This window comes from Trichoplusia ni, chromosome 15 (genome assembly GCF_003590095.1).
Source record: "Trichoplusia ni isolate ovarian cell line Hi5 chromosome 15, tn1, whole genome shotgun sequence".
Taxonomy (NCBI): domain Eukaryota; kingdom Metazoa; phylum Arthropoda; class Insecta; order Lepidoptera; family Noctuidae; genus Trichoplusia; species Trichoplusia ni.
Genome location: NC_039492.1, coordinates 794,203 through 816,409, shown reverse-complemented (window position 1 = coordinate 816,409; position 22,207 = coordinate 794,203). Strand labels below are relative to the sequence as shown.

The 22,207-nt window shown below is 39.5% G+C and overlaps 1 protein-coding gene across 3 annotated transcripts in view; it reads right to left on the bottom strand.

The window, feature by feature from the left end:
* Window positions 1-2,380: 2,380 nt before the first annotated feature.
* LOC113501087 (stathmin-4) overlaps window positions 2,381-22,207 on the bottom strand; it is a 29,447-nt gene continuing 9,620 nt past the window's right edge. Inside the window, exons 1-8 of one of the 3 annotated variants that reach the window (XM_026882097.1) lie at window positions 15,501-15,635; window positions 10,953-11,030; window positions 8,032-8,198; window positions 6,831-7,045; window positions 6,330-6,447; window positions 5,888-6,028; window positions 5,012-5,152; window positions 2,381-4,745 (exon numbers count right to left, since the gene is read on the bottom strand). In XM_026882097.1, the coding sequence (XP_026737898.1) occupies window positions 4,671-4,745; window positions 5,012-5,152; window positions 5,888-6,028; window positions 6,330-6,447; window positions 6,831-7,045; window positions 8,032-8,198; window positions 10,953-11,030; window positions 15,501-15,576 (1,011 nt within the window). In that variant the 5' untranslated portion in view covers window positions 15,577-15,635 and the 3' untranslated portion in view covers window positions 2,381-4,670. Of the gene's footprint in view, window positions 4,746-5,011; window positions 5,153-5,887; window positions 6,029-6,329; window positions 6,448-6,830; window positions 7,046-8,031; window positions 8,199-10,952; window positions 11,031-15,500; window positions 15,637-22,207 lie in introns of those variants that run through there. The other 2 variants (XM_026882099.1, XM_026882098.1) reach the window with 2 other exon arrangements.

Sequence of the window (22,207 nt, the reverse complement as noted above, 5' to 3'; positions counted from 1 at the left end):
TGGAACAATAAATTCTATGTACAAGTAGATGGTGTAGCGATGGGCTCGCCTGTATCCCCTGTAGTCGCCGATATATTCATGGAAGACTTCGAGGAGACAGCCTTAAAAACAGCTCCTTTCACTCCCAGGTTCTACAAACGGTACGTAGATGATACTTTCACAGTTTTACCATCTAGTCAAGTAAATGCATTTTTAAAACATCTCAACTCCATCAATAACAAAATTCAATTCACTATGGAGTTGGAGGATAATAAATCTCTTGCCTTCTTAGACATATTAGTTAAAAGGAATCCTGATCAGACCATAAGTCACACCGTGTATCGAAAGAAGACCCATACAGATAGGTACTTAAACGGTGAATCTCACCACCACCCTAAACAGTTAGCTACCGTGGGAAAATCTTTGTTTCAGAGAGCACACGGACTCTGTGATGACAGACACCTTGCCGCTGAGCTTCAACACGTCAAGCAAGTACTGCGAGACAACAAGCTCCAAGTTCCACGGCCCCGTCACAGAAACCGAGTGAAGCCAGCCACTGTTGATCGTTTGCCTGCTGTACTACCATATGTCAGAGGAGTCACTGACAAGATTGGTTACATCCTGAAGCGAGCTTCAATTAAAACATACTTCAAGCCGCCCAAGAAGATTAGCCAGTCCTTACCATCTGTCAAGTGTCACATACCTCTACAAGATGCAGGAGTATACAAACTAGATTGTGACTGCGGCCTCTCTTACATCGGTCAAACTAAACGAAGCATAGGGACCCGCGTTAAAGAACACATAGCTGACGTCAAACACCGCCGCTCAACGAAGTCTGCAGTCGCCGAACATGCTGAAGGTTCCAGCCATTATATTAGATTTGACCAACCACAGATCCTCGCTAAAGAATCCAAATTCCTACCTAGGATGTTTCGCGAGGCTATTGAGATTAAAAAACACCCTAATTTCAATAGAGAAGATGGCTGGAAGATATCACCTACTTGGGATCCAATAATAAATAAACTCAAGGCCAAACCCAAGAGCAGCGCTGCAAGACATCAAGACACAGTGAGCTCATACTGCGTAGGTCGGACCACAAATAATTAATTAAAATATGAAGGTAGAACGAGCAACATCTTCTGTCAAGACGAACGCCATCTCAGTCTGCCCGTGACCATGATACCTGCAAAGGTTTCGAAACGTCGGGAACTAAAATCTAAAATTAAACCGCGATAAAATCCGTAAAAGTAGTTTCATTTCAATATTCAATTTTTTTTATCATGAACGTGTTCTATTCATTGGATACACGAACTGGGCTGCTTTTGTAAGACGACTAAAAAATCACGGTTACACATCACAATCACAATACATGGCTTTTGGGTATTCTGATTTTAAGAGGGCTTAGAGGGTCAAAGCTACATTGTTTTCTGGCATTCCCGACGAAATGAATTTGAATCGGGAACAACTGTGACCTGTAACATTTTGTCTACGCGGACGGAGTCGGTCCACAACTAGATTGAAATAATAATGAAATTACTTATTTATCGTATTGTGGTAGATTATTGCTTGTGGGTAGCTCGAATGATAACAACCGCTCACTATTTTTCACCCGTATAATGTTTGTATATTTTACAGTAGAAGCGATAGTAAGGGAAAATTAGCGTTATCGGTGTCTTTACATAGATCTAGTATTAACGCCAGAAATCTAGACGTATAGGTATAGGTATTATACTTTGTCGAGATAACAACCGATTCCTTCTATCTTTTAAATTACAAGAGGTTTTTATTATATTTTGTAATTCGCTGCCTATGCCTGTATCACCAGGGTTCTATATTATAATAGAATAATTCTTTCACAGAATAATACATTAAGCACAAAATCTTGTTTTCGCAACTTATGTATTATCTGCCTACAATTTCATTATGGATGGCAAGTTATGCAATAGATTCATTCAAATAGGCCGTAAAATATTGATTGGTTATGTTCTTCAACGTCCTTTATAAAAGGACTTGATGCCTCTATACAATTTAATGTAAATTTAGATGTAAATCTGTTTAGTGTGTTGTCGCCGTTATTGGCTGGTACTTCAACTCTTATTCGTACATAACTACATAATATTTTCATTTTTACCCACTGTGAACATTGCCTACTCAAAAGTAACAAAATGTGTTCTATAACTTATTAACGCCTTATATTCTGTTTGTAGAAAAACATTTATTCGTAATAACATGACATTTCAGAAGCAAGTATAAAACAGCTATGTAATAAATTCTCTCACTAAATCCTGTTGTAGGAACCTATGGATTCATACTTGTACAATTGGCTGGGGCAATTGAATAATGCGAACTTAATGCCGCTTGTGTACAAAGTCTTTACAGGGTTGTATAATAAAACGCACAGTTATTAGTATTTATGAGTTTATTTAATACGACAATGAAACTACAAAAGTTGCCTGCACTTCAAACAGCAATTTTCATATACCTCACAAACTGAAGCACATTAATAATATAATTAATCACATAAAATATAAAAATTAACGATAATAACACCATAATAAGAGATAGGAGAGTGACTAACATTACGCAAAAATTACGAAACACAAAAATATAATTATCTGAAAGCTATATGTTGCATCGCTATACATGATTCGTCTCGATCGTGAGAATCTAAAAGGCTACACAATACCCAAGGCAAATTGGTCAGAGGTTTTCACTTCTTCACCGAGAAACAAGCTAGTAACTTACAACTAGTTCCCTTACTCATATCAGCGTTAGTAACATAGAGGAGAAGCAGGCAAGCAACTCGCCCCGCCGCGCTCTACGCGCCAAGCATCGATACATCATCTCTTAATATTATATACAATTATTATCATATCTTTGACGTTAAAACAGACCATAGCTAAATGAATGCCAAAAATATACTATCAAATACGGGAGTAGTCTCATTTGACAGTCGAGCGACTGCAGCACGAGCACGTGTCCGTCGATATATTTGTGCCTAACCGAACGATACGATACATAATATCACTAGAGCAAAAACATCACAGAAGCGGTTTGTGTCCAACACACCATTACGTCCGCGGCACGGCGCCCTCGCCATCTACAATTAAAAAAATATCAAACGCTATGAAGGCAGTTTTATACGTTACACTTGTTGGTATTATCCAAGAGCCGATTACCGAATATACTGAGGCACTTCCGCTGTTAACTAATCAACTAACCACCCTTCTATTTTATAAATTTATTGTATCCGATTGAGATCATAAAAGGAAGTGATACGACTAAAATGGAAACTTGTAGACTAGATGCTGTGGCCCCGCGCGGACTGGCCCCGAAGGCCAGGTGGGGCCGCGGGGCCGGGGCCGGCCCCGGGCCAGTCCGCGGCCGTGCGGTACACCGACCACTACCTACCACCGACTTGACGAACCTAACGCAGCCACAAACAACCCGCGACACGACAGTCTTCCTAACTCAACGACAACACAATAGAAAACAATGTATCGAGTAATGAATAGTTAATAGCGTTACGGCGATTCAATTATAAGAACATGATAAAAACTTAAATTTAGATTGTAACACCCTAAAAATACTGTTGCGTATGATAAACATTAAAAATAATGATATAAGTCTATATCTAACGATTAGGGATAGTTCTCGTTCCACCGTTCAGCTTCGTCCCGCCAGCTTGCTTACAATTCTCATTCGTCATTCATTTCATTTGCCGTGGGTTCCGTCCAAAAATATAATATAGCCTCTGCAAAGTTCAGTTGTCTACAAATTAAAATTGAATCATATAAAAATAATAGGCAAGTATGCGGAGGCACAGAACCCTGAATGCGACCGTCCAATTCTTAGTATGCCAAGATAGAACAAAAGATGTCAAATCATTCAAGGAAATCATCGATTGGTATACTAAAAAGTTGGTTCTTAGTGGGATCACGACTAAGACATATTTAATTAAGTACATCATTTGAAATAGGCCATAATTGTTATTTAAAGTGTATAGCAAAGTTGCCATAGTACCAGTGATAATAAATTAACGAAACATAAAATATTGAATCAAAGATGTCGTAAGCATGATCACGAGGGACAATTGGTGTCACAAAGTAAGCGCGTCTGGGGGTGTAACACAAATATTGTGAGGATGCTGAACCGAGTGCAATGATAGTGGAATATTTTGTTTGTAATGTTTTATCACAATATTTTGAGATGTTACAGCACAGACGCAATATCAGCCGTCTACATGGCGCCTTCACGTTTTACACCGAGGTACAAATTTTCCTACTGGACCAGCCAAAAGACCTTAAATCTATCGTCATGAATTACTCACGTCGCCGAGACTTGCCGCTGATACCATCGAGTGGCTCTAAGATGTAACAAAAATAATAAGTCTCGTACCGACGTGTGGCAATTCATGACGTCCTCAGTCATCCATTGTGCCTCGGAACACCAGCGAAGTGATATGAGACTCCGCTGGCGCTTCGACGACGCAAGCCTTTCAAAATCACGAAACTAAACAACAACCGAGATGTAAGACTACATAAATGCAAATAGAGCGCACAAACGCTCGCTAAGCGACCGTCTAGACGACGTGCAATTTCCGACAACCCTAAATTATGTAAACACATGGCAACACTGTATGGAACTGTCATCGTAGGTGTGGTAGCCTCGGCAGCGTGGCCGCGGCGGCTCTAGCCGGAGGTGGCGGCGCCCGCGCTGTCCACGCGCGCGCTCTTGTTCTGCCGCACCAGCTCCGCGCGCCGCTCCTGCAACACCAAGGGGTTACTGCTGCTGCGGGCCTCACCACCGACTAGGTTATCGACATCTCTATTGCAGGCAATAGAAGACAACACATAATATTACTTGCCTGTCGATAACCTAGCATCAGTTTTGAAGCATCACAGATATTACTGTTAACAATGATCATACTAAACATCGAATACAACAACCAAATGCATTTGTTTTCAACAAAGTAGTATGAAATGATGAGAAGCAATAAGTAGTGTTGCAAACAACAAAAAACAGAACCGACCTCCTTCTTGACGAAATCCAGTTTTTTCTGGATCTCCTTCTCCCTATTCTGCTCGGCCGTGGTGAGTTTACTCTCGATGTCCTTCGTTATCTCCTCGACCTTGGCGGTCGCAGCTGAGCGCATCTCAGCTAGCTTAATGTTCTGCGATTACGCATTGACAAAAAAATAAACATAAAAAACATGCATACACCATGCCACGGTGAGAAATGGAATGATTCTCGTAATGCTACGAAATATTAAGCTTTACAAGGCTGCAACGGTTTGAAATGGGACTGTTTGTGTGTCAAGCCAATTCGATCACATTTACTTAAATAAAAAGTTTCAAGCCAGTCAACAATATTGCTTTATGGTAACAACCATCACCAGAAAGCATTTTTTTTTGCAGTATTGCCATGACGAATAATGACGGCTTTTAGCAGCTGCGATAAGGCACTGTTCTCAATTTTGTTTACCTCACAATCCGCTTCAAACCAATTCGAACCGTCGCAGCCGGCATACAAACAAAACACTTATGACCTAAGGTCACAACATCGAACAAATTTCATAGAACATGTGGCGGATAGAAACGGAATTGATACGACTCAGCCTGTTAGTTTAATTTGACATTCTGTAGTTCCGTTCTTATGTTCCTGGTGCTAACTGTAAAGCGTGGACCTTGAGTATGAATGTCATATCATATTATCAGGGCGGTACTTTGAGTCTTAAACCAGAAAACGAGCTCGTCTCGTTGTGGAAGCGAGAGATAACTAAGCAAAAGTTTTACTTTGAGAAATGGTGTCAAGCCCGCTGGTTGAAGACGTCTTAGTAATATCGTAGGGTTTTCAGGTGACAAGTGAGGTGAGGTGATGTGAGATGGGTGGGTGTGGGGTTACTCACGTGGTTGCGCAGTTTCTCCTTCTGTTCGGCCTCGAGCAGCAGCCGGCGGTCGGCGGCCTGCTGCAGCTTCTCCTGGATGGCGCTCTCCAGCTGCTGGAAGCGCTCGTGGTTGCCGGCGCGCACCTTGCGGACCTGCTCCTCCTGGGCAACGTGTATCAGGTTAAACGAGGTACTTCGCCTTTGTGATCGTTTTTCGTTTTCGATATTCTCTGGGAACTGCTTATGTCTGTGGTTTGTTGGTTAGCATGAAGGTACAGATGCATAGTGAAGTGAGACCAAAAACCAGAAATACTTAATATTGCTGAAGTTCTCTCGCAGGTTCCTGAAACTTTCACCAGCTCCAGTGGTATCTGTGTGTGACAGCGTCACATTCGTGGTCGTTGAAGACTTGCCGGGTAAAACATACCAGTGCATCATTTATGTAGTAGGTGTGACAACTTACATGTTCGCGCAGGCGCTCGAGCATCTTCTTGATGTTCTCGTCGCGCTTGTCGGCGGCGGTGTTCATCTTCTCCTCGATGGCCTTGTACACCTCCGTCGTCTGCTGCTCCAGGGTCAACCTGAGTTAAGGCGAGAATACAAATTACGTTAGGCAGGCAGTGATGACATGATGACAAAATTGAGATTTCTATCATTCAAGTTTTCAAAAAGAAACATTACGCTGCGTAGATAATGCTAAAAGTTTTAATTAATCGTCTGGGTTGCAGGCCCCCGGTCGTTCGCTACGCAAAAATCTCATGTGCTAGTAAGCTATTCCCAAAAAATCTCATCCCTATATTCTTGATTTTATTGAGCAATAGAATGAAAGATGTTACAGATAGTGTTGTATCGATCCTACGAATGAAATACTGAAAATAAAGGAAAATGGTGACAGTGGATTCGTATGCGGTATCTAGAAAGTCTAGAAACAGATGCAGCACGTTTTTAATGTAAGCAGTCTGACCTGGTCTTCTCGACGCCCTCCAGGTGGTCCTTGAGGCGCGCGCGGAGCTCGTTGATGTAAGCCTCACGCTTCTCCTCGTGCGTCTCCATCTTGGCGTCCAGAGCCTCCTTGGTGGTGACGATGAAGTTGTTCGTCTGTTCGCTGCGGATGCGGGACGCCTCCTCAATCTTCTGCATCTTCTGTGCGATGGCCGCCATTTTGCTGGCTTCCAGGCTCTGTGAGGATGGGGACAGATCAGGTTAAAGGAAGAAATGTTGCTGTTTGAGTGGCAGACGTTTAGATGTGCCGCCATCAAAGATACATGAATGTTAAAGTTGCCTATGTAATAAGAGTTTTAGTAGTATCGTATTTTTCATTACCATGATGTTCCATGGATGTTCCACGGGTGGATGTACCAAGTTCAGAACGAAAGACAGTGTTAATTATCGACCAAAGGTATTAGTTTATAACCAGGCCTTTGCTGTTAGAATTTAAGTGTTTGACTGCACGTATAGGACAAGCGTTTGAGTTATCCGCGGATGCTTATCCCGAGATGGTTGTCTTTTGTGCATGTAACTTGTATGTTTATGAAACCACTTGTGACACAAGGGTTAAATTTAGTTACAACAGGAAACGTTATTTTAAAAATGAGAGTGTTAATTATTTTAAATCTTTTAACACTTTTTTTAGTATCTCGTGTCCCTAGTCGGCAAATCATATAATGTGAGTGAAATATGCACAACATGTGGCCCTTTCAGAATAGCAGCGCTCTAACATTGAAATGTTGGCGTAATTAAAATGTTTTAACTTTTAATTGCTTTTATGCTTTATAGTCACATAAAATTACATATATAAGTATACGTATTCTGTGCATGCATGACTATGATATTTATTTTCAGTGCATTAGGTATATTACCTATTATTTTAGCAATCTATAAACCTTGATCTACAATACTTACCACATTAGGTGCCATATATATTATTATACAGTACTCCAGCGATAGGAATAAGCTTTAACTCTGCTTTAGCATTAGTAATGAAGTTAAGCTTAAAACTAAAATTATACAAAACTGATCGGCGCTAGACAACCGGCCTCTATATTTTCGAGTCTATTCAAATCTTGGAGATACATGACAGAGTCATGTCACTCCAAAAAATGTGCAGAATAAGACCAGATGTAGAGTAATTTTGTTTTTAATAGCGTTGGTATGATGGTACGTACACGTCTCCTCTCCTCGGCCGCCTTGAGTTTCTCCTGGATCTCCTCGACGGAGGGCGTCTTCTCGGGCGAGTCGGCGCGGCGAGGCACCGGCACGCCGACGGGCTCCGCGAGGATCACCTCATACGCCAGGCCGCCCTTCGACATCTCTTGGCAGCGGATCTCGGTGGCTGGAAGGTTATGTCACATAACATTATTTACTTACGTTTCTGTAACTTTCAAATGTTTGCTCTGCTCTCGAGCGTAATGGTATAAAGAATCCTTTCCATAAAGCCAGCTTTAGATCGGAGCAGTAGTTCTACAGACTATTTCTTATAAACAAAAAATCACGCAATCAAAAACTCTTTCTTCTCTTTATAATATTGGTATAGAATTATGGATAATAACTGGTTATATTGATAGAATGATGTGACATATTCCCTTTTAGAAACTATTGACTGTGGAAGTCTGATAAAGAAATTTAAGGGTTTACTTGTTGTAGACTCACAAGAGAATAACTTATATCGGAAAAACTCTTAACTCTTTTATCTGTATATAATTAACTCCTTTGTTCCTTTCATCATAACAAATTTGATAAAGTCTACGCTAGTCATATTTATTTATTTATGCGTAAAGTAATTAATGATCGCATGAATGCGTCAGAGTCCTGCATAATGGGTTTCATTATACCATTACATCGTAGTTATCTACATTAACTAAGCTAAATATTCGTATAATGCACTGTTAACTGGACTATTGTATTAATGCATAGGCAGTAGTTCATAATCAAGTTAATAATAATAAGGTGAAAATTTGTGTGTCTGTTACCTCCTCACAATGCTACTGAATCAATTTTAACAAAAGAATGAAAATTACTCCCAGGATTTGTCGAAATCTAATCGGGTGAAGCACAAACGAGTTTAATATTTTTCATTTATGTAGTTATCTAATATTTTTAATTTATCTACTTATGGGAGGATAAAAAAGGTGTACATCCTCATTGCGGTTTTGTAATGATGTGCGCGACGTGTCGCGGTTAGATCCCCTCGAAGGAGAAGCGATTGTATGATCTACGATATCGTTTCCTGAGTCTTGGTGTCTTTGTGAATATGACGGAACCCCCTCGACTCAAGGATTCAATTTTTGAGTGCGGAATCGTATTAGAAAACAAACCTGCATATCTAACAGTTCACATTTCACAGAAATGATTGCAACTTCTGCGCAGTAGGTACATTGAAAAGCGAGATATGCACAGAGAAATTTCAACTTTTATAAAGTGACGAAGGTCTGTCCGACGCGGGCTCTTGGTCTATGAATCGATAGGGAAGCACGCATGACGCGTCAATACCGGCACAATAGCGTAATGCGCTCTGATTGAACCGTCCAAACAATGGAGCCTATTCGCAATGAAATTATGTCATGTCTGTGAGTATGTGTTCAATAAATTGCTAAAATCGTATTTTGTATTTAGGAGTGAGTCATATCAAAAATATAAGAAATATTGTCTCATGTTGGAAATGTTGTAATGTCTTTTCGTGAATTACGTATGCTCGTAATTGTGTTAAGTTGGGATGAATCTAAAATAGATAGATACAACCAGAATTACAGACTATAATAAAGAGCTATAATTTTATTTGCAGAAACTTTAACTTGAACCTTAATGTTAATAGATAAAATATTAACGGGTCCATCATATGTTTTATAATCCATAAAAGCACGGGTTAATAAATAGTTTGTACTACGTAGCAAATGTACCAACTTGTCAAGCAAACATCCCAACAATTCCCTTTATAATATTTTACAAATTACCCATTATTTTAAGGGCGTTAATTAACATCCTCAACTGACTACACTCGCTAAACTCATTAAATTACGGCCCCGACATTTAGGGGAGGAATTCTTAAAACGCAACAGGGGTAAGGGGGTAAATTACGGTAATATTCAAGGTCGGACTGCGCCTGGGGTAAGACAGGAATGCTGTATTGTTTAATTATTGGAAGGGGGAAGACTGTGGGGTAAGGGGAGGAAGTAGTTCCCACCCTCTGACTCATACAATTGCATTTACAGTCGCGTTTCAGGCGATGACTACGTCTGTGAGCTACGCGGCTATGTGTACGAAGTACGAGCGATGACTCAGGCTTGTGTAACGTGGGAGGGGTGGGTTTTTATCGTTGACATATACACCAATATTTACTGAAAACATGTTCATTTGATTTTCTGATATTGTCGTACGTTTTTCTACTGGTTTGATGTACTTAGAGCGTTGTTGAAATATCGATGATTTAATATCATATTTATGCATTTATTTCATAAAATCACGTTGAAGTAAATACATATTATACATCGTAACATTAAAGTTAAAGCCAAGTACTAGCCTACTAACAACATGAAAATAAAAAAGGCGCTTAAAAAAATAAGAAAAACGTAACGTGTCGTAAGTATTTAAGTGTTAGAATTTCTCTCGACAACTTGAAAAGCGCTTCAAAAAACAAACACGCGCCACAGTACAAAACTAACAATAACTCACTTAAAAAGGGGTGAAAACTCTTGACCCGTCACACAAAGGGTGCTCAGGCCCGGGGCTGTGTGTGCTATCTATGAAAGGGATCTACACCTTCAATGCTGGGAAGGTAAGTAACGTCCTTCAGGCACTACTTTCAGTCCTTTGGTGTAACTGAATGGAGTTCCACTTCGTTATAGGACGGTTAAGTTGGATTAAGCTAACTTTTTTGGCAGCTACTTTTGAAACGCTTCCAAAAGGCTGGATACTGCTTGCTTTGCTAACATAATATATTGGAATAATATAAGACATGAGATTTTGGCAGGGATTGTAACATTTCTTATGTTATCACCATTAAGTAGACAGGTGATAGATAATAAAAAAATAAAGCAGCGATGTTTAAACTAAGTGCGGTAATACTGAATTTTTCAACAACACTACTTACTTATGAATTTAACCTTCTTAGGTTGCTTGGTCCTAGGTTTGCCGACTGGTTTCTTGACGGGCGCCGACCGTCGGTGAGCTAGGGATAAAATAACTATCAGCTGTGCCCGAACCTGACGCTGGCCACTCTCTTGAAGACAAACTGACCCCATCGGTATACCAAAAATATGAAAATCTCGAAGGTAACCTCATGACAATCAAAACAAACCAACAAATATTTTTCCTTCTCCCAAAGACGTAACCTTCCAAGTGATAAAAATAAATTAACGTCGAGACCACGAAACGTCTGCTGCAAATACCATCAAAACCCGAGCCCCCATTGCCAAGTCAACATCCCCCCAAACAGTACTAAAGTACAATCGAAAAACCATTACGGCCGACCGAATCGACCCGGCTAATGTTTATTTGAAGAGTATTCGGACCCACGTTTTAATGAACCGGCTATCCACGATCGCGTGACAGCGAGACCATCGATTCTGATAAACAAATAATCGATTGAAATTGTCGCTGTAGTCAGAATACGTAACCTAACGTAATGGTGAATATAACGTGGACGAGTACACACTGTATATATTACAGTTAGGCTTAAACCACATGTAATTAATTAGCTTAGATAATTTCTAGACACCGTTCAAATGTTTTAGAAACAAATGAGAAGGAAACGTTCAATGTTAAGTGTATTCAATTACAGAAACAATGAAGTGAAACAGACTTTTGTCAAGTCAATACTTAAAAGAACGAAACGAAACCAATTTTAGCTTTTGTTTTAGAAAAAACTTACAAAATGGCGTCAAAGTTTGGCGACTTGGAAGTCGCAAATGAATAGTCATTTATTAGATATTTGGGCTCCAACTCATGTTGTTGGGGCCGTCGGTAATAGTATCGAGGTAATAACGACGACACGACGGCGGGAGATGAGGCCGGCACGTGAGGGGAATACTCGAGTGCCGGCACTGCCGACGAAATTCGCCGCAAATACGGTTAATCCCTCACGGCAGCGCTAAGTCCTAGTTTACACAGCAGACGATGCGGCGACCGTGCTTTGGAACTGTTAAAGTCGACTTAAAACTTTCATTTCTTAACTAATTCACTGCGAAAGTTATAACAAGGTAAAACCGTGTTCATTTGTGTAAGGAGGCGTTTTATTGGATTCTTCTTTTTGGACTCCTTTTTATGAAAAGATAAACGAATTTTATCAAAATTGGTTAATGTTTGCTGATCAATAAAAAAGTAAAATTAAAAATCAATTGAAAGAGAAATTATTGTTCTGAAATCCAAATAATTTCCAACGAACATGTAACAGATAGCGTTAATTTAGCTTCCAGTGGTGAGCCTCTAGAGGACTTTATACCACTAGCTAATTGGCTTTCTCCATAATTCACGTCAAAAGAACAATTGTCATAAAGTTCGCAGAATTCGTACCAATTGTTACTTGTCTCTTCATTAGTATAATGTCTCCTATCAACTCGATTTTACAATTTACCACCTAAGAGAAATCAGTGCGGTGTACCGCGTGAATCTAGACGATTTTACGTAACCGCAAGGAATGAAAAATCTAGATCGAGACTAACGATGAAATCGCAAGGGAGAATAAATTGAATTGTATGAACTGACAAGTATTCCAAATTTTCACTAAGCATACTAAATAATTCTGGCTTCAAGTCAAGGCGAGAATTTCACTTATAAATTCAATTCGTTTAACATATATTCTACGAAGTCATATTGAATAATGATAGTATGAAAGAAGAAGACTTCACACCCCTGACGTAATATATACAAACTGATTTCACTAGTACCAGACGTTATAATTAAAATCGATATTTTTCATCCATATTCAAGAGTTGCAGCATAAAACGGCAATTTAATAAACGTGCATAAAAACAATAAAGCAGAAAAAAAGTATGGTAATCGAATACAAACGGGGCAGTAACAACTGAAAGGTCGGCAGACCCCTCTGGCGCCGCACGATACAACATGGAAAACCTGATAAAATATTTAAAGGCTGGCTTTAAAACCCACGAGGGGGGAAAGCCTGAAAGTAAATTTACTACCTCTGGGAATACGAGTGTTGGCACGTACGAGTGTTTTAAACACGGCGCAAATGCGGCGGCTAGGCGATGCAGAAACAAGAGATATATTCTATGCAGCGTCGAGAACCTTCCAGAATAGCGGAGACGGCACCGACGTACTCTTTACGAGTTACGCTCATTAGGAAAATGGGTGTGACTTTGTGTGGAACCCCATTTTACAGCGCTCGCCGCAACTCATTTTTAAACCTATTCACAAAGACGAAGTGCGAGTTGTGATGGAATTAAAAGTAACCGAGTCATTAACCGTAAGACTTAGTTGCAAATTCTAAAGTTCGGTCGGCTCGGTCTGTGTACGTAATAGTTCGAGACACGCAAACTTTGTACCTGCAATGCATCACTGTGGATTCGTCGTAGGCATATGTGGCCCCAAAAAATTCTTGCTAGGGTAAAATATCATTTGGTTTTCATTATGCCATAACATCCAAGTAAAATGTGTTATACCCTATGCATGAGATGAAACGTGTATTTTATAGCATTGTTCAACCCTCATACGGGATCAATAACGTCTGTCGTCCCTGAATCCAAATAAAAAGAGCGTAAACTCCAGTCTCATGTATTTGGGACCATTACGACCGCTGACGACAGAAATCCATTAAACGTACTCATCATAATAAATCCAATGTAAAAGTGATGATTTTATTAAACAAAATGACATGGTAATAAAGATTATGAAAATCTGTAAACCCTTGCCGCACCCTCCACAAAGGGTGCAGAACTTGTTAAGCCAATTAAACCCTACTGTTATAATCGTTCCCTAAACAATTATGTGATCTCGAGTCCCTTGTTGTCACTTCACAATGGCGTGTTTGCTAATACAAAAACACTTGAAATGTAATGACAAGCATTACATGACGTTACAAAGCAAATTACGTTACAATGATTAATAAACAACCGCCTGTGCGTTTATTGGGATGTTATTTCACGTCACGTTCGATGCCGTCATTTAAGTGAGAGCATGTTTGTTAGTGGCTATTCAAAAGAACAATTGCTGCGCTTCTTAGGATTACGTCTTCTTGGTATATCGCATTCCTAAGGCTATTGATATATTTAGTAAAGTCCGTGTTTCGTGTCCTCTATAGTTAGCAAAACTCGCTTGAATAACAAAATTTTCGGTCTAGAGCAACCTGCTTCGAATGTTAGGTTAACTACCACGAGGTTATTTTTCCACACCAAAGGAAAATCTATAACTTATTTTAGAAACATGTGTACTACCTCCCCTCACCGAATTCCCCGAAATCTTCAAATCGTTATTTTCCGCAATTAGGATTAAGAAATTTACGACTGAACGTATAAAAAATTGCGTAATTAACAAGACCGCATTATAAAGCGACACGAGGTCCTGAAATGCGTGAGTTGTGACGCATGGAATACCAAAACATTTTACAAGGGCCCTACGTGATTATGTCGCGATTGCGTGACATAATTTAATCAACCCTGCGATATTATGTGAAAACAACTATTTTACCGAAATCTCCAGACAAGCGAGTTAAGACTGTTTGAAAGCTACGGAATATAAATCCATTATGTAAGATATAATTTTCGTGAAACTTTTTTTCTAATTTTAGCTTTTCGTTTTCAGGCACAAATATATCAGCCAATGCTGTGTGCGCGGAATGGTGGACGCATGCTATCGCATCACGATTCGTAGTCAGTACAAAATGGTGGACATTATGCAGTAATGTTTAATCAATAGTTGTAGTACGGTAGACACGAACTGACAGGTATTAGTAACGCTGAAAAAGTTCGGACATGATTAATGACGATACCACGCACGACTTTTCACAGGTCTTTCAACAAGACTGAAATCTACGTCTGAAATACAATTAAACAAATAATGAGAAAATGATTATAATAGACTTAACAGTCAAGGTACAGACTTTGATATCAACTTATAATTCTCCTGAACAATTCCACAATGTCCTTACATAACAACCAAATCTTGCGACAATCTTCAACATGAGACGGAAACCTCTAGACAGTTTGGCCAACGTTGTTATCATGACACTTGACATTCATCCATATCATCTTACGGCATCCCCTCCGGCGCGTAATCGATGGGTCACGTGATATACGTCAGATGGAATTTAAATATCGAAGCCGGCCGGTTCCCCTCACCCCGCCGGCCGGCCGGCGCTCGAAGGCTCCGTCATAGACTCCTTCATGGAACTTAAAAATCTTGGAATACATAGATTGATCTTATGGTCTAGCCAGGGCTGCTATTGAACGGTACCAACAAATAGGAAAATAGAGGACAAGCTGTAATAAACAGTCAAAAAGGTTACCTTCTTTGATCCCTTTCCTTTGAAACGATGTGAGATTACGACGTTAATCAATTTAGATTTTATTTTTTTGCCAGATAACAATGACGGGCGTTTGTCTTCACAGCAAGAGTAGCAGCAGCGTCGGAGGTCAAATTTGCGACATATACGAGAATTTTTCCCATTCAAGCGCTTTCCAACCTGCAGGCAAAACGGGAGCGCGGCATGAGTGGCAGAAGCACTGCATCACCGAGTCCCGAACGAGCCCTATCAGCATGGTGATGACCAAATTGACTATCTAACGAGTGACGGAGTCGCGTCGCGGCGCTGGCGGACTGCGCGACTCTCGCCCGGAAACTGAGCCACGCCGGGGGGAGGGCAGCCGGTCGATAGCTGCACCCCGCGTCCCGCAACCCCCGCCCTGCGGACCCACCCCGCAACCACCCCTTGCGCGCTACCGGCCCTAACTTGATAACCCGCACAAGAAAATAAGCCTACCAAATGGAAAAATAATGTCACCCACGACATGTATTACTCTGTGTCAAGATCCCTTCATTCAGGGATATGAGGTCCTTTAGAAAAAGGTTGGGTTTCTCCGTAAGATATACTTATTCATCGATGTTACGAAAATCTTGAAAATTGACAGGTGACAAACAAAAGTACCAATGTAAACGGTACGACCTACTCCACTGGAAAACTGCACAAAATGTGCTGAAATACAAAACCGCACCTAGCAACTAGAGTTCTAGGGTCAGGGAAGACAAACTAATTTAAGAGCCGCCCAGACTCGTGTAGGTCTCGACGGACTTCTCGCTCATAAAAACGCCGAGCTGTTGGGAGGCGGCGGGAGCGTGCGTGGGGAGGGAACACGAGGGAGCCTCCATGCGGAGGTTCCGCCGCCGTCTCGGCGCCGCCACCCGCAGCCAATTAACAGCCGGCAACGCCACGCTGAATTTGTTTCGCCACTCGAATTGCTTCCGATTGATTTCCTGTTCTTAAAACCTATCACTGAATGACTTCCCTGACACTTCTCAGATGTTCAAATCTACCGCAAACTCAGAAATCTTAAAAAAAAATTAAGTCTATAGGTTTAAGAATGGAGTCCCGAAAAAAATAGCGAAACGGCTTACCTAGGCCAATGCAATACAGAAATGAAATAGGAAGACTGCAGTGGTGATGGTGTCGTAACCCCGTGCACCGGTAACACCGGCCGTGGTGCGGCGGATCGATTGCGGCCATCAACCCCTAGACCGCGTCCCCCTGCGGTAATAACTGGGAATACCAGGACCGTAGCTAGCTTAGACTGTGCATACGGACAAACAGACAGCGCCACGGAAATACCGCCTGTGGCGTCCGCCTGGCTGTCTCTTACAAGAAACATGCCTTACGCATACTTTGAAAAGTATCAGATATAATTACAATAACTTAATAAATAAATTTTCTACAAAATTACGAAATACGAAAGTTGACTTTATTAATAAAGACACCCTCGTTTTTAAGTATATCAAAATGTAAATACACCAACTCGAGGACAACATAAAATCCCCGAAAATTTGCGAACACTCCATCAAAAGAACATGAAATTCAAGATAATACCGGCAGTCCGTCTACCCTCCTGAGTCCTGACGACTGCGTTCCATAGATCATATCACCGCAGTGATAAATTAGTTTCCTCAATAAAAGTTTGTCGTCGACTCCCCACTTCGAGAGGTGACTAATAAAACTTTTCCAGAGGCCTTTATTTACAACGACTTTTAACAGACATCATTATTTACTTTCATAATTTATTGCATTTTGTTTGCTCATATTATTTTCCTTGGAGTTTTCTTAAAACAATATCCAACCTTTGCCAAATTCACTTAAGTGGATTTACAAAATGCGTTTTAATAGAGACGACAGCATGGCGCCCACCGTGGGGCTACAAGATTAATAATTCCTACTTAGACGCTTATTATACGTGCAAAGCACGACTGCAGCCACGTTCATAAGCGATGCGGTAGCGATAATAATGAGTTGGGTATTGTAAGTTAGTTGAAAAATTCTCTAGTAGTAGATTTATTTCATTTTATTTGTTCTTAATTCATTTATTAGATAAGTTATTTTCAGAAATGATAATTCTTTAAGTTCTATGATGTGTCTCATACAAAACATCAAATCGTTTAAAGTAAAACCACGACGATTACAGTGTCAATGGCGCTTCAAACAATTTAAATGGGACACTTAAGATAATGGTCAATAATCCGGCACCGGTGGCTACGATCTCACCACCAGCATATTGCAACCTATAATAACGTAGCATTGTCTCTCTCCAGAGCGGCAACAAGTTGAGTCACGTGCCGGCTGGATTTGGCTGAGAATATAATTCGGAGCCAGCGGCGCGCGTCCGCCTGCGACGGCAACAGTATCGATTTTGCCTTGTTTCAAGCATTGCTTAGACACCAACGACCCGGTATTTTGACGCAGACACAGCCTAGCACAAACTTCAGGCCGACGTTATCCCGCTGGACATTTTCGGCATTATCCTTTGCGGGTTTTATCCGCTTACGTACACGCAAACATCTGTAGTATCTTCGTGGGTACGAGTACTGGAATCCCGCATACGTGAGTTAAATAACTTGGAATGGTAACATACTGTGTACTGCGGATCAAGTAACTGTTATAAATAAGAATATATTATCGTATTAACAGTCGAGGAGCACGTAGTGTTTAATTTGAACACAGTAATTAATGGGTCCAGGGGATATTAATACCAATTAAAAGGGTTTCGTTGACGGCTCTAAAGAGTCCACGAACATAATAATGGTAATCAAGGACGTTTCGATTAGATATTAATTATGGATACCACGTTCACAGATAAGTAATCAGAGTTGAAAAGTTATGTCATTAATATTGACTAGGATTTATAAATTATTCAGATGGCGTGTTTGTATTTCTTATTCGCTATATCACTAGAAATTTCTATACAGGTAAATGTGTACGAAATTTTAAGAAGTGAAGTGAATAACACGATCCATTTCATGAAGGGGACATCCCAAAATTGCATTGAATCCTTATTTATAAAGACGTTGATGGAATATAAAATAAGAAAATAATAAAGGCAATTCCATTGTACAATGATTTAGTGGCGAGGTTAAATATTTGCGAAGAGATTGCACCATATGGTTAGTTCTTGCTAGCCATGTCGAATCCCGAGCCATCTGGACAGCGAAAACTTTGTGAGAGTTCGGAAACGATAATTTGTTCGCAAAATTATTAAAGATCTTTGCGTTTAGAAGATATAACTACCGCAGAATGTTACAATTGCTTTCGAATCTATTAAAAAAACTTTGTTGTAAATAGTCAAGAGATGAACACATCACACAGGGTGAAATCCTTGTGCCAACTAAATTGTTCTGTATAACTACAGCAAGTATATTATATACACATTACTGGCAAAACAAATCAATACTGAACTGACTTCATTAAAATGTATGTTCGACAAAACAAATCCATTCGGGAGACGTTTGAATATAGAAATTACGCATTCATGAAAATATGACAGAGAGATATCAGATACAGATACTTTTGCACGATTTCTGAAATGAGAACGTCATAGAAGAAAATTTGATATCATTTCAACTTAATATTTAATCTTAATTTTAGGTTTGTGGCATGCCTATTGACGTTATATATAACTGGGAAGGATTTACCGAGAAATGGTCATGTTAACAATTCAATATCATCACGCGATTTTTGCCAGTTGAGACACCTTTGCTTTTTTTCTGTACTTAAATAAGTGATTAAAGAAGCGATAGTAAAATGACATCTAAGAATGTTGAAAGCACATTCTTTGTTGATTGACAGCTGATCGTGTCAACTAGCAATTAATTGCAATTTAAGCAATCAAACGTTTAACTCAAAAAACCGCAATGTTTAAGAAGCGTATCATGACGCTTGCTCAATCGCTTACCTGCGAAGCATGAAAAGTAATAAATAAAAATGGATTACGTTATTGTAGATATAGCCAGACAGCCGTAGGTGGGACATCAATTCTATACGACATTCAATACAAAAAGGGACCAAACCGATGGTGCCTATTATAATGACCCTACTTGTATAACCAACAACTTTATTATATCCTCTCGCGCCCTCAGTTCCACTTGATTTATTTCCGCTCTACCGAATATTTTCACTGAAGCGAACTAATCTTAATTGCGTTATAAACAAGCGACATTATACTTAATCCAAATGTAACCCATCGCTCTGGTGCAGGTAGTCGTAACATTACAGACGGAACCCATTACGCTATAAAAGAGGTTCAAGGCACGACCGTCGCCGACAATAGCTGTAAAGAGAATGACATACGCACATGGATCGATCAAGGCCAGACGCCTTGCGATTAAGACTTCTTTTTTTCAACATGCGCTTCCTTTATTTGCAGCTGAAGTTTTTCTTTGTATTTTAAATAGCCTGGCCGTCTCTTGTAGTATTGCGGACTTTGTCTGAACTCTCTCAAGGTGAAAACTATCTACTTGAAACACCTCACAGTGGCTCAAGGATACGCGGAAAATCAATAAGGACAAAACGAATAAAGGATCTCAATGATGCGAAATAAAGATTGATCGAGGCTAAGTAATTGGAACACGGCGTTAATGTGATGCCTGAAACCACAATGTCTTTGGTGGATGAAACGTTAGAAGGGAAGCCATACCGTAGTCGCGGTTAATTGCCAAGGTCCGTGATAAATTGCTTGATGGTCAGACGATGAAGCCTGAATCCTGGGGATAAGTCAGCCAAGAATGCTAATACAAATAAAACCATTATCGGGCAAAGACCTTAAGCACTACATAGTGGCTTTTATGAACGATATCTATACATTGTGCGAACATACAATGTAAAGGATTATAGGCTTTAGCTGTGATTAAAATGTTGCGGAAAATATTGATTAGAAAGTTATCACTTTAGTATGTATCATTTTATTACGCCTTTTAAGACTACATGGATGTAGTAAGCGGGAACGGCAGAGGGTATAAAGTCAAGTGTTAAAAACGTCAAGCTACCAAATAAAATATATATCATAAAATAAATGTAATATAATAATATCATTTAATAAACACAAAGGATAAACTGAAGACAACAAAATAGCTAATTACGTATTGCAACTTCATATCAAACAATTTTATGAAATGCAAACAAAGAACTCTTTTAAAAGTACTGGATAAATTACTTGAAACAAACGTTCGTTTTATATTTAAAAGAAAAGTGTGTAGTCGATATCTAGCAAATTATTTATCACAATGAGTTCATGACTCATGCCATGTAAGAAGTATATTGAAGGGCGAAAAGCGAAACCCTTTTTGGACATATTTTCTTAAGCGAAAAAACTAGTTTCGTGTTAAATTGCCTATACTTCTGATGATGATAGATCAAGTTCATAAGGAAAGCAGACGTTTTGGAAGTAGTATGTCAGATTTTCGTGACGTACTGAACAATAGGAAGCGAACGTAGCCGACCTTTAAGACAACTGTAACTTTTGAAGTAAATTTTATTTTATACATGAATTCAGTGTCGTACAATTAGTTGTGTATGACGCATCAGGCTTCCTTTGTTTGTAAAGATAATTTAGTTCACCTCGTTGTATGAGGATTTTTTGTTCTCTTTGTTTTAATAAAGATGCATATTTTTTAAGTCCGTATGTATATTTTACTGCTTAAGTTATCGAACTTAGGACATTTAAATTCCTTTTGATAAGGTTAAATCTATCAATTCAACATAGTCAAGTAGTCATTACAGCAACATTTTAACAATAAAATAAGAAAATTATGTTTGATCTTTAACGATAACATGTGTTTCTCAGTTGCGTTGCATTGAGTGCACATTTTTTGCAAAGCGAATACATTTTAGAAGTCTTAAAATAGTCAGTGCTACAATAGAAGTTACTTATGTATAAGAGTTATTAATTATTAATAATAATTCATTTATTTTAAGTATCATCGACTCCTATTGTTAGCAAAACATGGAAGCTTAAAAAACTGACGTTTGTTTGTCAGTTCAACTGTTATATTCGAGGGGATCTGTAACGGATTTTAATTCAAAACGTTTTCTTCTCTCCTGACTCTGTTCATGCCAATATGCATTGTGTAGGAATTGTTCATTTCAAATGGAGTGAAATAAATTGATATAGACCTCTCCAGCAATGTATGGACCGCTCACCGCACCTGTGCAGCCGTTTATAAAGCGGATGGCAGGGGCGAGATATTTCATACAAAATTCACGGTTCATAAATAAACATTTTAATATTTTACCGGGGAGCCTCGTAATGACGATTGTTTGCATATAGACGTTTAAAAGATTGTTTTTTACAAGGACTTATTGAGCTTCATAGAATGTGATGTCAAAATCTTTTTTTTTCTATTTATTTATTGTGTAAAAACGACAAAGTGTAATTTGACAAAATAACCAACAAAAATGCACAGATAACTTGACTATTCTATTAACACCTACGTACCTATACTCTAGTTTTGCTCTCCTTCAAAATGCACACGACGACTAGCTAACGAGACTCGCGAATCAACTTCGAATCTCGTGGCCATTATAGATAGTCTATAATTTAGATTGCAAACATGCAAATTAAAATCCCGATTGCCGTCAGAGCGTGTTAGTGCTCAGTGATCAGAGAGTGCATGCTCCAGAATGCATGGATCTTCCATACACTAATTGAAGCCAGTGTAGCGAGTAACCTGGATTCTGATAAGCGTGAAACTGACTGGGAATATCGCAGGAATTAGGGTCGAAGTCGTGTCACCCGGTGAAGGTGAGAGGTCAATTAAATTATAACCGAAACACCTGTAATTATCACTAGGCTAATTACTTTGCATCCCAAGTTATAGACTTTTACCTAGTTACTGCAAACACCAAAAATATGCTTA